General features: G+C 41.5%; 2 protein-coding genes across 3 annotated transcripts in view; one reads left to right on the top strand and one right to left on the bottom strand.

The window, feature by feature from the left end:
- The window catches only part of LOC119484938 (phosphatidylinositol 5-phosphate 4-kinase type-2 beta), a 28,440-nt gene extending 25,418 nt beyond the window's left edge, over positions 1 to 3,022 (bottom strand). The window contains exon 1 of one of the 2 annotated variants that reach the window (XM_037764121.1): positions 2,964 to 3,022. The gene's annotated coding sequence lies outside the window, so the exon portion shown is untranslated. The remainder of the gene's footprint in view (positions 1 to 2,963) is intronic. The other variant, XM_037764122.1, reaches the window with a different exon arrangement.
- On the top strand, positions 1,166 to 13,934 carry LOC119484939 (polycomb complex protein BMI-1-like). Its single transcript, XM_037764123.1, is given in 12 exon segments — positions 1,166 to 1,357; positions 2,029 to 2,156; positions 3,029 to 3,125; positions 4,317 to 4,372; positions 4,478 to 4,607; positions 5,871 to 5,910; positions 6,050 to 6,148; positions 10,967 to 11,047; positions 13,551 to 13,652; positions 13,654 to 13,713; positions 13,715 to 13,789; positions 13,791 to 13,934. Coding segments are annotated over 11 exon segments (1,002 nt in total). The 5' UTR covers positions 1,166 to 1,357; positions 2,029 to 2,038.
- The last annotated feature ends 2,616 nt before the right edge of the window (positions 13,935 to 16,550 follow it).

The following is a 16,550-nucleotide window of genomic DNA, read 5'->3' as shown; positions in this document are numbered from 1 at the left end:
CAAGTTGGACATCATTGCGAAGGTAAATAAACAGGCTTTCCAACGATGTAAAATACAATGCCAATTAGCATTGTAACAAAAGAGAAATAATCCACCAAACACAAGTTTCCGAACTTTGTTTTTCCAGTTTATATATATAATTTTTTTTCTTTCTAATATTAATATATGGTATAAATAAAATATATATTTTATTTAAACATTTTTTTAAATGAAGCAAGACCTGCACATTTCTAATTAAATTGCACATGTGTTTATGGGAGAAGCCAGAGCTCGGCCCTGGGACATGAGGCCTGCAGGGCCTCTCAGACCAAATCACCTCCAATCTGAGTGAGACTCACAGGAGGGGAGGGGGGGGGGGGGGGGTGGCTGATCCCTCAACTGTGCAACTTATTCTAATAAATTAATGAACAAATGTAGATAATTAAATGGTAATAATAATGTAACGGCGGGCCAATGCAGGGTAGATGGATGTGTAAACAGAGAGCAGGGCCTGCAGAGGAGAGAGGAGAGAGGATCGAGGATAGAGGATAGAGGAGAGAAAAGAGAGGATAGAGGAGAGAGGAGAGAGGAAAGAGGATCGAGGATCGAGAAGAGGAGAGAGGAGAGAGGAGAGAGGATAGAGGATATAGAAGAGAGGATATAGGAGAGAGGACAGAGGACAGAGGAGAGAGGAGAGAGGATATAGGATATAGGATATAGGATAGAGGATATACGATATAGGAGAGAGGAGAGAGGATAGAGGATAGAGAAGAGGAGAGAGGAGAGAGGAGAGAGGATAGAGAAGAGGAGAGAGAATAGAGGAGAGAGGAGAGAGGATATAGGATAGAAGGAGAGAGGAGAGAGGAGAGAGAAGAGAGGAGAGAGGATATAGGATAGAAGGAGAGAGGAGAGAGGAGAGAGAAGAGAGGATAGAGGATATAGGAGAGAGGATATAGGAGAGAGGACAGAGGACAGAGGAGAGAGGATATAGGATATAGGATATAGGATATAGGATATAGGATAGAGGATAGAGGATATACGATATAGGAGAGAGGAGAGAGGATAGAGGATATAGGAGAGAGGATATAGGAGAGAGGACAGAGGACAGAGGAGAGAGGATATAGGAGAGAGGATATAGGATATAGGATATAGGATAGAGGATAGAGGATATACGATATAGGAGAGAGGAGAGAGGATAGAGGATACCCTGTATGCCCCGTGAACGAGGCGACAAAATAATATCACGTGATCTAAAATGGGCAGTCCTCTGACGGTGCTGAAAAAAGCCATTTTCTGGCGCTGCTGCAAATTGTGTCCGAGTCCGTCTAATCTGTCCGGATCCTCGCTGTGAGGAGAGGAATCGTTGATGTCTGATCAGGTAAGGTGACCGAGGCGTCGCGGAGCCGCTTGATCGGCTCGTCGCGCCGCTGTTTGCGGAGGCGCACACTCCGTGCACGGTGTCACATTTTGAGCCTCTCTTGTTCGCCTCCTGATACAGCCCTGTCAGTGAATTTAAGATGGCTGCTTTGTGTACCAGTAGAGCTTTTCTGTGGCTCTGCACCCCCATCAGTGGAGGTGTTTAGTCGGGCTGTGTTGTGTGGTGCTGGCCGGTCGATCGGAGGAGCTCCGGACTAATGGAGACGCTCTTTGTTGCTCCGCTGGTCGAGGAGCGGAGCGGAGCTGATGCACTAGATGAGGCCAGTAGCAGGGCGATCAGTAGTCTGCTGGCTGCTCTGCTGGGTTGTGTTCAGCAGCAGCTCACAGCCTGCACTCAGCCTGCATGTAGCCTGCATGGAGCTGCACGGCTCCCCGCTCTCAGAGCCGTATTTACGGCTCCAACATGTCGTGACGAGTGGATCTACAGGCCAGCAGCTCTCTTTGTTGTGGTTTCACAAGCTGCTGTCCCAAGGACGAGCTGCAGACATTGTCTGAGGGGGGGCACTGTGGCAGCCACTCAATACCACCATATGGAGAGACCTAATAGTGTTAATAATAAGCACATTTACATAGGCTCCTGTGCCCAACTGTGTTCTTGTGTTTCCTCTGCAGATCTGTCCAGATGGATAAAATGCAGCCCAACCGGATTAAAATCACAGATCTGAATCCACACCTCACATGCCCGCTGTGTGCTGGCTACTTAATTGATGCTACAACCATCGTAGAGTGCCTGCACTCCTGTAAGTTCCACACATCGCCTCTTCATGCATGCATGCATGCATAGTGTGTTCATTAACCCCAGCATGGAGTTAGCACAGAGCTGCACAGAGCTGCACACTGCACGCAGATTGTGCAGAGCTCCTGCTCATGTTGTGGTTGTGAGGAGGTGATGTTACTGTGCCCACCTCCTCCCCCTCCGCACACCTGTATGTTGTTTGTCACTGTGCACAATAACAATGTAATGCATGTGAAACATTTAGATTTGTGTTGACACTGTATGAGATTTAGATTCATCTCTATTGTAGAATCAAATCTAGTATTGTATCATTTTATTACACTGAATTGCAAGAGTCCATGATACTGAGTCCACTCCATGGACGTCACTGTAACACTGTTGGTGATACAGAGCAGTGGTTTAGCATCTCTCTCTCTATTTCTATTTCAATTCAACATGCTTTATTGGCATGACTGTTAGGTGAACAATATTGCCAAAGCGTCAATTCAATAATGAGAAAAAGAAGAACAAAATAAATACAAAAACATATATATACACATATATACAATTCATTAAGCAAATTACAATGTGTAGATATTTAAAAAGAACATGGATTTGGTAGAAAACAATACAGAAATAATTCATGTTTGTTGTGTCAATAAAACAAACAAACAAAAAAAACAATTAACAACAATATATTGCAATATCAAATGCCTAATGTAAAAAAACAAAAACAAAACAACAACCCATGAAGTAGAGGAGTAAATAATAGGAAGAGTGTTTTTAGCTGTTATGTGTTGTGGTTTTCTCTGTGGCTGTGACATGCACTGACTCTCTCTCTCTCCCTCTCTCTCTGTCTCTCTCTCTCTCTCTCTCTCTCTGTGTGTGTGTGTACAGTTTGTAAAACTTGCATCGTTGCCTTCCTGGAGACAAATAAGTTCTGCCCTCGATGTGACGTTCAGGTTCACAAGACATGTCCACAGCTCAGCATCAGGTAAGTTATGATGGTTTATATGATGAAAATAGTATGGAAAAACATTTCTGTTTCCAGACTATATTCCCTTTTCTGTTTTCTAAAATATGAAATTCAGAATTTCTAAAAAATCAATTGATCACACAAGCCGCAGAGTGTTTTCGTGCCATTTGGAGCAACCAGTGCAGCCCAAATGTTTACTACTGTGTGAGTGAGCGCGGGCCAAAACGAGCTTGATGTCGCAGAAAGCAAGAGGCAAGAAGTCGGGAATGGAATGCCCTGTACGTCACGGCCAGGGCCAGCGCGTCCATATTCACAAGGGCGGCGAAATGTGGGCTAACTATTCATTATGAGCAAAATAACAATTATAATGTAATAATAACAAGTCACCAAAAAGTGCAGGCAGACAGCACAGAGTTGAAAGCTGCTTGCCAGATCCTTGTTTTTGTTGAAATCTGATGGGCTCAGTTATTTTCATGGTGAACATGACGAACTGTGACCAGTGTTCCAGCCCCCCCCCCCCAACATGCAGTGGTGACGTGCTGATACAAACTGAGGAGGTGTCATCCACTATGAAGAGTCTTGAAGGTCTTCATCATCATCATCATCATCATCATCAGATTCTCTTTATACCACAAAAACTGTATTAGTGGTAAAATGACTGCCCAAAATGTTTCGTCCCACACCCGACGGGCGCTCGCATACAAGGCCTCTCCGTCTCAAAGTCCCGGGATGGATTTCTGTCCCAGTCTGTCCCTGTTGCTAGTAGAGGGACGGCATAATTGTTTTTCACCTAAAGCGGCATTGCCCCAAGTACAAGATGTTTGACAGTAGAATGTCGTCCAACTTTCTGCGTAAAGCTGTGGACTGAACGGCCACAAATGGATAAATGCAGGTTTTCTGAGGTCTGGCTTGACAATCCCAAACACCAAGCCTGGTTGGGTAACAATTCCAAATGGGAAAAGAGAGCTGGATGCAAACTTGGTGTGAAATTGTTTGACATCTCCACCGTGGGGGAGGCGCCTAAGGACCGTAGTCTTGTCCCAGCATCCTCTGCACCCGGAGTCACGAGGTGACAAAAGTCAAATATGGTCTGAAAAATCTACCAAGAAGTCTGGAATTTTGAAGTGGAAAATGTGTAGGAACCCTGTTTATATCAGGTGTATTTTGAGTATCATGCTTATCATCATTGTTTTCTTTTTTCTTTTACAGAGCAGACAAAACTCTACAAGATATCGTCTATAAGCTTGTTCCGGGGTTATTCAAAGGTGAGGCCACCGCAGCAAACTGTCTTTGAAGCGAGCTCTTCTCATAAGTTCCCATTTTATGATGCATTTCTTTGCCAACGGACACGTATATATTTCTGAACCCAGATGAGATGAAACGGAGGCGGGACTTCTACGCAGAGAATCGCGTGCTGGAACCGGGGGAAGTGGTGGAGACGTTTAACATCGCGGAGGATGAAATCATCAGTCTGTCCATACAGTTCTACGAGAGGAACAAGTGAGTCGGTCGTTTCTCATTTTTACAAAAACAGCAGTGGGAATTTTTAGGCATGAAATGTAATTATCTGATCATTCACAAAGCAAACGATACAATTATACAACTAAGAAATAGGTAGTGGTTCCATTCACACCTGCAGTATGTCTCACTGAATGTGGCTTTCTCAGAATCCGAATCAGGTTTATTTTGCCATGTATATATAGAATGTGACTCTGGTTTTATGCAGCGCTCTGTGTACTAACACAGAATAGAAATAACTGCTAGGAACAACAATGACCAACAAAAAAAAATAAGAATACAATAATGAAAATAAGATATATATATATATATATATATATATATATATATATATATATATATATATATATATACAAGTCAAGTGTTCTGGAAGTTTTAAACAATAGAAATAGTGCAACAAAAATTATGAATATACATGCACTGTATGTACATGTGAAGATGTTTATATACTGTATTTACAGCGTTTTGGATTTATATTAACAGTGACAGATATGTACATATTACAATATGTACATAAAGTGACAGATGATACGTGCATATTACAAAAAATGTGCATTAAAAACTGTAAATCATAATCTAAAAATGTGCATTAAAGGTCCCATATTGTATAAAGTGAGATTTTCAGGTATTTTACATTATAAAGCAGGTTTAAGTGCTTTATAAATACTGTTAAACTATCAAAACGCTCAATATACAGAGAAATATACGCAGAAATTGCGTGTTTGAAACAAGCCGTTAGGATTTCTGTCCATGTGTGATGTCACAAATATACAATATTTAGACCATTACACGGTTTTAAACATAAACATTCTAAATGCCTCCCAGTTTATTTCCTGTTGCAGTGAAGGTAAATAACATCAGCTGACAGGAAGTAAACATGGACCCAAGCTTTTGCCTAGCAATGCAATTCTGTTGAAATGCACTAAAACGGAGCGTCTCAGACAGAGTGTAAATACAGGTATATTCAGGCAGACAGTATGAGGAAAATAATGTGTTTTTTTGAAGATTACAGCATGTAAACATGTTCTAGTAGAAACACAAAATACAAGTATGAACCTGAAAATGAGCACGATATGGGACCTTTAAAGTGAATTATAACCTGTAACGTCAGCGGTGGATACTTGGTGTTAGAGGCTTATTGACGGTGTATGACTGATTAAGTGTTCATCAGAGTGACGTTTGATGTGGAAAGAATTGTTAATTCATGTTTAACACCTTTTCTTTGTGTTTAATATTTGCTTGCAGAAATAATGAGAGGCAGCATTCAGAGATGGAAGGAGACAAGGTAAAGCCTTATTTCAGATAAAAAGCACAGTTGGGTAAAGCAGCAGTAGTTGAGGCGGACACACTTCAAGTTTAATGTGGTTTTCTGGTCTTCACCCTGGATTTATGTGAACCCTCGCTGCTCTTTACTTTGTTCTCAGTCCAACGGTAAACGCTTCCTGCAGTGCCCAGCAGCCATGTCCGTCATGCACTTAGCAAAGTTCCTCCGAAGCAAGATGGATATTCCCAACAACTATCGGGTAATTAAACACTTTGTACCCGTACGCAGCAGCTCGTGCTGTATTGATTGTGTGGCAGACTTCAGGGTTTAGTCACAATAATATAAATGGCTTGTGTAAAAGGACTTATTAGGTTGTCATGTTTGGTTTTAAAGAGCTCTGGAAATCAGTACTTTGATATGTGAGCTGTCAGTGCAACGTGATAACTAACAGAGCTCCAAAGTGACCAAATCATTGCTGCAAAAACTGCAAAATCCTCGAAGCTGCACTCATTTCAGCCCATAACTTCACTGTTTTGGTTCACTTTTACTGCTCCCATTAATGTGGTTTTCAGCCGTAGCAGGCTGCTGTTCTTAGTGAACAGGCTCTGATAAACTCACCGTACCTTCCCAGCATTGTACGGACGACAACGTTAGCTACTAGCTGGTGAATGTAGCGGAGCACTTAGCCGCTAAAGAGCCAGATGTTATTCTCAGGAGTTGGTGGAGATCAAAACAGAGCTAGAGGGTAAATATTGGACTTATGTTCATCATAACAACTGTAAGATGATGATATGTCATTGTTGTGTTTACAGCTCGTTCCACTACCCATAAGCCTCCCCGCCCCCCCCAAAAACAACCCTATTATTACTGCTTTAAATATGTCGAGAGAGAGAGAGAGAGAGAGAGAGCGAGAGAGAGAGAGAGAGAGAGAGAGAGAGAGATTTTGATGGGTCATAGAAGGAAAAGCACAGGTGTGACTAAAAACGATGTCTCTGTTCTAGAGGTGTAACGATACGATTTCCATGGTTCTGATATGATTCAAGGACGATATCTGGCTCATCTAGAGCGTTACGATACGATTCAATGATTTGAAATCGATACAGTTTTTTTTTTTTGCCAAAAATTCAGTCAGTGTGACTGTGAAATAAATATGTGATACTGGACAGAGCAGGTCAGGATTCCTCAAAGTCTTTCCTGTAAGGGAATCAGGGATAAATTAATTATGGATATAAACAAGTAAACAACGATTTATGGCAAATACATACAGCTTTTATTTTAAAATAATGAAAAGTGCAACTGCAGGACCTGCTGATTCAGTTCTCAAGATACAAGGCAGTGTAATATTTAACACAGAATATAATAAACCAACTTCTATTCAAGTTAAATGAACAGTGGTTTAACCTGCTGCTTCTGTCCTCGTTTTCAGTATAAACGGTAGATCAATAATACAGAGATCAACCGCTGATAGTGATTAAACAGCTGATGGTAATCAAACAGCTGATAGTGATCAAACAGCTGATAGTGATCAAACAGCTGATAGTAATCATACAGCTGATAGTGATCAAACAGCTGATAGAGATCAAACAGCTGAGAGTGATCAAACAGCTGATAGTGATCAAACAGCTGATAGTGATCACACAGCTGATAGTGATCAAACAGCTGATAGTGATCAAACAGCTGATAGAGATCAAACAGCTGATAGAGATCAAACAGCTGATCGTGATCAAACAGCTGATAGTGATCAAACAGCTTGGGACAGAATCATTCCTATACAAACGCGGTTTAAATAATCTGCTTATAGTAATCCAGTAGTCCATCTACAGTGTTCATTTGGGCTCTTTTCATAAATGAAAACATACGGAACAACATTTTAGTTGAATTTCTGTTTTGTTATGTACTTTACTCCTGTCGTGATAATTTGCCTCGCGGACCGTCTGCTCTGCGGCTGGAAACGTGAGCTGATGCTGCGTGATGCACATTGATATCATGACAGGGAAAGGAAAGTCATTTTTTTCTGAATGAAAAAACGACAGCGCATGGGGAAAACTCCTGTGGGTGAAACCGCCCACATCCAGTGGATTGATAGTGCCTGAAACTCTGCCCACCGCCAGCAGCTCATGCAGACCGATTCCCGTCTCCCTCCACGCCGCTACCAGGCGAGAGAGGGAGGAGTCCACTGCGCCGTTCGTCTGCATGCACACCATGGATGCGTGCATGCGCTGCAGAGGGCAGAGCTGGCAAGCTGCCGCATGTCTGGAGAGTGAACTGGAGTCACGTTGAACATTTCTTTACTTATTAAAAGTGCTAAAAAAATACTTTCATATAACGTTTATCATCCTTAAATACAAGGTGCAAATCCTTAGTATCCATACAATCGTTTTTTTTGCGTTTCAAATTGATTTTATATGGATATAATCTCCCGTGAAGGACAACTTGCAGAGTACCTATCGATGAAGTTGGATCGTAGGAATATAAATGGATACATCGATGTAGTAGATAAATTGTTACACCCCTACTCTGTTCCATTAAGTATCCCATTTTATTAACCTGTACTTTCAAGTCAAAATGAAAACGGTCCATAACGGACCCACCTTTTTACTAATTTGTTAGCATTCAACAACTGCTCACACGATTCTCTTCAGATGTTGTTGTTCAGTGTTAAAACTAAAACAAATGTTGCCTCAAACTCATTGCGTTTGGACTGCAGGGACCAGGGTCTAAATGATGTTCTACGGACATTTTACCCCCCAGAAGGCCCTGGTCGGGGGGGTAGTACTTTCTGAAAGTACCGGAACTTTCCTGGTGGAGTTTTCAGCGTTGACATCACTGATTGGTGAAACACACACACAGCGCCGCTGCTTCAACTCGTGTACCGCTTCATTCATAAAACAAGGAAGCTCCCTAGTATCCATTTAGGAGCATTTCAGGACGAGGGGAGAGCATTTCTCTGTTTGATAACATTAAAAGTGAAGTTAGGCTCTGCTGTCGGCCTCCCGACTCATTTAAAAAAAGACAGAGAAAGAGAGATCGTGCCAGCGAGCTCAGAGGGCGAACGGTAGAAGAGAGAGAGAGAGAGAGACGTAAATAACCATCGAACACTCAACAGATGTTTTACTGTGGAGACAGACGCTCTCAGTTTCATTTTCCTCTTCTGCATTTCATTCATTACATCCAACATGCATCTAATCTTCACAGGTCTTCAGGCCGCGGTGGAAACGCAGACAACAGTGGGCTGGAGGAACTTTTTAGTTCCTTTTTAAAAAGTAGTTCCAGGGACTAAAAGTCCACTTTTGGTGGAAACCTAATTTTTTTTTATGCAAATGTAATTGAGGCCAATGGAACAAAAGCTGACCTGGAAGCAGGATGGGACGTCAGCAGTAGGTTTGGCACTACTGGGTCAATATCTAACCAGAATGGAAGAAGTCTCTAGGCCTTTCCCATTTCTGATTTTATACGGCTCGATTCCTCTCCTCACGTCTTTGTCCCGCCCACGGGAGATGCGAGCGGATCGGGGCGAGGAAGAGATGTCCGTTTCTGATGACAGCAGCAGCTGATCGCAGCTGGATCAGCTGTCAGATGGCTTTAACAGCTGTTTGTGTCTGAACTGTACTAATACTAATAAAAACACAGTTCTTCTCAGTGGCAGAGCAGCAGTGTTTCCTCTCTGTAGCCTGTTACCTGTTTAACAAACACCTGCACATGAATAACAGCTGCAGTCTGTATTTCTACTGTGGACTGAGTCCTGCTTAGAGGACCAGGAACCATTTCAGGCATAATGCACAATGGGGCACAATGCCTTTATATTATTTATTCATTATTAGCGTCTGTATTTATTGATATTCTGACAGTAGAAGTTATGTATTAGGCTGAATGTTTCAGGGAAAATGTAAATGATGTAACTCATATCAAACCCGACGCTCTGGTATTATCAGCCACTTGTGACTGAATGGAAATGAGGATAAATGATGTAAAAGGTGTAAAAGACAGACCCTCCTTCTCTCTCTGACTTTAAACTGGATCCTTAATAAAAGTTAACGGGGAAAATAACAGATCATGAAAAGAAAACTCTTTCTAATAAATGAAGAAAGTTGATTGAGGTCTGTTCGTTGTCAGGTTTTATAAAGCTCTTTCAGTAACAGACTCCTTCAGCTGCGGTGTGTGAGCAGAGATCCTGCAGGTCCTTCTGCTGCTGGAACACTTCACCATCAACATGGTCCGTTTGTTGTTCACACCTACAGTTAACACAGATTATAACTAGACGGTGAACAGAAGACAACTAACTATAAAACTGTTAATCTCTGATCTGTCTTCACTTCGGTATGAAACTCCAGTGATGTTGACGTGTATCAATCAGTCCAATCAGCAGCAGCGTCCAATCAGTAACTGATATCCCAATAAGGGGTCAGTCGGTAAAAAACTTCCGTCCACTGTTTTGAGCGATGCTTGTTCATTTCTATGTAGAGCGAGCACAAGCGCGAGCAACAGGACGCTGACTTTCGTTAACTTAACGACCACAGGTGTCGCTGTTAACAAGACATTTCTGATTCTTACATAGAGTCCCTTTAATGTTCAAAAAACACATTATTTTTCTCATCCTGTCTGTCTGAATATACCTGATTCCACGCTCTGTCAGAAACGCTCCGTTTTAGTGCATTTCAACGGAAGGGCAACGGAATTGCGTTGCTAGGAAACAGCTTGGGTCCATGTTTACTTCCTGTCAGCTGATGTCATTAACATACACTGCAACAGGAAATAAACTGGAACACATTAGTATGTTTATGTTTAAAACCGCGAAATGGTCTAAATATTGTAGCTTTATGACATCACAAATGGACAGAAATCCTAACGGCTTGTTTCAAACGCACAGTTTCTGAATACGGGCTGTGTGTATTTCTCCGTATATTGAGTGTTTTGATACTTTCACAGTATTTATATAGAACTTAAACCTGCTTTATAATATAAAAGACATGAAAATCTCACTTTTTACAATATGGGACCTTTTAAAGTGAACATTTGGCAGATGGCTGTTTCCTGCTGGTCACATTGTGTTAAGTGGTTTTTGGACTGTGTATTACAGGTGGAGGTGTTGTACGGAGATGAGCCCTTGAAGGACTACTACACACTAATGGATATCGCCTACTTCTATGAGTGGAGACGAGTGAGTGGCAGCTTTCACACCTTTTTACTCTGGACCACAAATATACGATTATATCATGTTTCCTGACTTTCTCTGGGCTTCCACATGCTAAAAATCACTTGTCCTTAGTGCTGACAACTTTTTGCGCATGCTATATGTTCTTAAATTGATGATGTAACAGGCTGAGGCAGCCAATGGGAGCTGTGTATGGATGGATGGGAGGACGTCTTGGTCACTGGTTTTAGAAGGAGATGCTCTAACACACACATTTTGTATCAATGGGTTAAACCGGTGAAAACACAAGGTGGTCCTTCATCATTCTGACATACAATATATACATACAGTATGTTTACATGATCACACATCATTTTTAGTCTAGTTAGCTTTTTTCATTTCTGCTGTTTGTTTATTTTTGTTTTAGTTGTATGTTTAGAGGATACTACTAGCATGACCATCCACAAAACTCATCATCAGTCATTCATCTTATTGAGTATGTTGCTTTGGAGTTGTGTGGTTGACCATTTGTTAGAAACTCCCTTTTTATGTGGACGTGTTCGTAGCTAGATTGGAAGATCCTGGGTGGACTGTGAGGTGTTAATTAATTGAGATTGATGTCATGAAACGAGCAATTCCTGCTAATGTTAATCTCCCTCTGTGTCAGTTATCCCTTGGTTATAGAAACAACTGTGATATTTGGATTAGGGTATATTAAATTATGTTTTTTACTCTTGTCAACAAATCCATGAAAAGACCAAAAATACTCTGCAACCTTTCCATCCTTCCCTCTCTGTGTCTCTCAGCCCCGGCCCGTTGGTTCGGACTGAGTATGTGATTCTTTGAAAACTGTTCAAAATATATTTCATTTATATGTTTATTGTTTTAAATTCAGGCTCAGTAATTTCACACAAACAAGTGAGCACTATAGTTTTTGGCAAATATTATTCAAACTGGAGTAAATGGCGCATTTGTTGGGGTCTATTTTCTGCATCAAATGAATCCACATGTGGTGCTCTAGTGAGTATTAGTATTAGTTATTAGTATTAGTATTAGTGGCAGCAGGACGGTGGATGTGGGATTGAGTCAGAATAAACTACCGTGCCCATGTTAATGGTAATGAAGGAACATGTCACCCAGTGAAACAGTGTGGCTCACTGATCTGTTTTTAGACAATAAGGAGCTCTATGGCACAGAGGGATGATATGTATCAGGCTTTGACTACACAGACATAACACATGTTAACCCCATACCATTTAGTTTAGAGGGGTGGGGGGACAGGGGATGTTCAGGGCTAAAGAAAAACAACAATAGATGTCACATAGAAGTGGTGTACATCATCTGAAAGCTGGGAAGCTGAGGATTAATTTGAGATTCAGCTCAGCACTGTGTGTCAAGTTGTTCAAGTCATCAATCAGAAATAACAATTCATTCATAAATTAATAATTAAAATAAATTGTGAAAGTGTAGAAGGGATTAGAACATTGTGATAGAAGTATATGATGTTCATCCTCATGCGCTGTTATGTCTCATAAGTTGTTGCAGCAGTTTTTGTGTTGATACCATTTGTTCCACACATTTGGTGCTAAATTTAACCATATTTTTTTTTTACCAATCAAGAATTAATAAAAAAAGTTCAATAATCCCTCCAAAATACCACATTAACACGTCAAGACCTTGAGGAACACCATAGTTAAAGCCATGCTGTGATTTGGTTTCAAAAACTTTTTACATTTGGAGATTTCTGCTAGAATTGCATTTTTCAGCGATTGGATGGCGAGCACTTGTGTTGTGTAAACTGCTCACAAACCCCCTTATTGTCAAAGTACTGAGGGAAGCCATACATCCTCTACTATGGGGACTAACATCATCACACATGAATACAGTTGGGCTCATTGGATCCACAAGAGTCTCAGCTTTACAGTGATACCCGGTTTATGTAATTCCAGATTGTTTAGAGACCCCAGTATGCAGAAATATTCACATACACCAGCGAAAATAACGCAGTTGTACTGCATTCAAAACTGCATGTGATTATCATAAAGTGGGCATGTCTGTAAAGGGGAGACTCGTGGGTACCCATGGAACCCATTTTCATTCACTGATCTGGAGGTTGAAGGTCAAAGGACTCCTTTGAAAATGGCCATGCCAGTTTTCGCGTAATTTTGTGACGTTATTTAGCGTTTCTTCCCTACAAGATAGCATGGTTGGTACCAATGATTAATAGGTTTTTCTAGTTTCATATGATAGTAGTATCTTCACTCTAGCTTAAAAACTGTAGCCGCTACAATCTCTGAAGACAGAATAGCGGCCGGGCCCCACCGGCGGAGTGTTAAGAGGATGTAACATCTATCATTGACCGTTCTGGACTTTTCATGGGATTTATGACAATAAGAACATTTTTCACAAGTCTTATCATTCAACCTTTACAGACAGAAAGTCCAGTCTGTAAATGTTCCCATATACTGATGAATAATAAAACCTGAGCTCCGATCCACCCCGCTCTAACCATGTGTGTACCTCTGTGCAGACTGGACCCATCCCGCTGCAGTATCTGGTCAAGCCCACCCGGAAGCGCAGGAGGCCGTCCCAGTCTGCCGCCCAGGGCCACTCTGACGGCGTCAACACCAGCCCCGACATCGGAGAGCGACTCCCAGAGCGACAAAGTCCACAGTCCTGCTGCAGCCCAGCCGGCCTCGAGCCTCCTCGCAGTCCAGCCCCACGTCCCACAACCTCTCTCCCGCCATCCAAAGCTCCAACGGCACCACCCGCGCCCAATAACACTCAGCGACACAGCCTCGCCTCCAAACAGGGTGCCAACGCTCGGAAGGTGACTGTCAACGGCACGAGCTCTGGGCCGGCAAAGGAAGAGGCGAGGGGAGGCGACAAAAGCGGTTTGCCTCCGACGACCTAACGTGCACGCCGGAGCAGCAGGGGAGGACAGTGTTTGAATTGCTCCCTTCTTTCTTTCTACAGAGCAAAAAGACGAGCTGGAGCCTTCTGGACAGACAGGAGGCAGGTTACTGTTCTCATCTTTCAGCGGGAGACACTGAAAGTGCAGCCAAATAGACACTTGTATGTATGTGCGTGTGTGTGTGTGTGTGTTTATGTGTGTTAGACTAGAACAGTGCACACATACAAACTGTACAGGATGTATCAAATGTGAGCATGTGTGCATACATATGTATAAACTTATCTTTTATACAAGATATTGTAATCGTTTTGTATTGTATATGCAGTGGGTCCGTTTCATTTCCATACTGTAGATCCATCATCATTGATTTGGCTCCATAACACTTGGGACTAAATGCTGAAGGGCATTGCAGTGTTCATCACTGCAGAAGTTGGATGTAAAGAAGAAAAAAAAGAAGCTAATCCTTGCCTTTTGAACAGTCATGTTAATAACTGCTGTAAGTGTCCAGTATAAGCAACTGCTCATCAGGTAACACAGGTACAATAAACTGTTGATGCACTTTGTTAAGGTCAGATCACACAACCCAAACCGACGAGTATTTCCAGCAGGAGAAGCATTTATATTTACAAAATGTCAAGCACTACCGCGCTCGCAGGCAGATGTTTGTCAGCAGACCGCGCTCTCTCTCTCTCTCTCTCATGGCAGTCGAAGAACTCAAAAGGGATTTGAATATTTTGCCATGTATGTCGTAGTTTCATGAAGTTCAACATTCCTTTTGTTTCTTTTCAACAAACAATGATACTTTTTTTTTTTTTTTATCAGCCATATGTGCATGTTTTAGGTCAATAAAATGTTTACTTACTAGGTTTTTCTGACCTGACTGTCTTGTTTATGATTCTCTGAATGTGATCGGTTGTAAAGCATGCTGTTGTGCATGTGGCAAGAATGGGGAACCCAAAAGCTTGTTCAACATTTAAAGGTCCCATATTGTAAAGAATGAGATTTTCATGTCTTTATATTATAAAGCAGGTTTAAGTGCTATATAAATACTGTTTAACTATCAAAACACTCGAATATATGGGAGAAATACACACAGCCCCGTATTCAGATATTGTGCGTTTGAAACAAGCCGTTAGGATTTCTGTCCATTTGTGATGTCACAAATATACAATATTTAGGACCCTTTACATGGTTTTAAACGTAAACATTCTAAATGTGTCCCAGTTTATTTCCTGTTGCAGTGTATGTGAATAACATCAACTGACGGGAAGTAAACATGGACCCAAACTGTTCTCTAGCAATGCAATTCCTTTGCAATGCACTAAAAACGGAGCGTTTCAGACAGGGTGACTACAGGTATATTCAGAATGAAATAGAATAAAATAAAGTGTTGTTTTTTTTAACATTACAGCATGTAAACATGTTCTAGTACAAACACAAATACAAGTATGAACCTGAAAATGAGCATAATATGGACCTTTAATGTCAACAGCTCTTTTTTCTGTGGCAGTTTCTTACAGTTGAGCTGTAATGTGTGTGTGCAATGGAGTGACCTTAAAGGTCGTTCCATCATCTTGGCATAATTCTCTAACAATAGGAGAGGTTTGAATCTATTCTTCCTTTCAATTTTTATATTTATGCATTCAAAATATCAAACCACAAACACCTACAGAAAGATTGAGGAAAGTCTGAAAAATAATCTGAATTTTGTGTAGCAGATATGTTTTTGTTCTTTCTTGTTAATCATGTTGCGACCCTTTATGGGGCCCAACTCCCAGGTTGGGAACCACTGACATATACAGTATATACACTAAGTGGCCACTTTATTAGGTACACCTGCACGATCTAATGTAACTCAACACCATAACATCTATCTTACAAAGCTCCTGATGTTCAGTATTTGGTGCAATGTCAGAAATGGTGTTTCTATTTTTTAGTCCTTCCCATTTACATCCATGAGGGGAGCAGATATTAGAACCACCTCTGAGTATAATGCAGACCAGTGCAACAGCACCACTATCTATGACCTCAGTGCTAAAACATATAGTTGAATGAACACCTTTATGACAGTGTCAATCAAAACATTATAGGCATCATAAAAGTAGACTTAATAGCAGATTGGATTGTATTAGACTGTACAGTGTACCTAATAAAGTGGACACCAAGTGTGTAAATATATACAGTATATATACACTGCTCAAAAAATGAAGGGAACACTTAATCATCCCAGTATAACACCGTCATCAGTTATACTTCAGGGATATCAATCTGTCCTTTTAGGAAGCACCAGTGATTGTGAATCACTTTCAGCTGCTTTGGTGCAAATGAAAGTGACAACAGGTGAATGGAGAGGCAACAGCAAGACAACCCCCAAAAAGGGAATGGTTTACATGTGGTGGCCAAAGACAATTGCTCACTCCTCATCCTTCCTGACTGGTTCTTCTCTAGTTTTGTGTTCCGCTAGTGTCCTTGTCACTATTTATAGCATGAGGCGGTACCTGCAGCTCAATCAGGTTGCACAGGTAGTCCAGCTCCTCCAGGATGACACATCCATATATGCGGTCGCAAGAAGGTTTGCTGTGTCTCCCAGCAGTCTCAAGATCACGGAGGAGATAC

Source organism: Sebastes umbrosus, chromosome 3 (genome assembly GCF_015220745.1).
Source record: "Sebastes umbrosus isolate fSebUmb1 chromosome 3, fSebUmb1.pri, whole genome shotgun sequence".
NCBI classification, from domain to species: domain Eukaryota; kingdom Metazoa; phylum Chordata; class Actinopteri; order Perciformes; family Sebastidae; genus Sebastes; species Sebastes umbrosus.
This window is presented reverse-complemented; position numbering and strand designations above follow the sequence as displayed.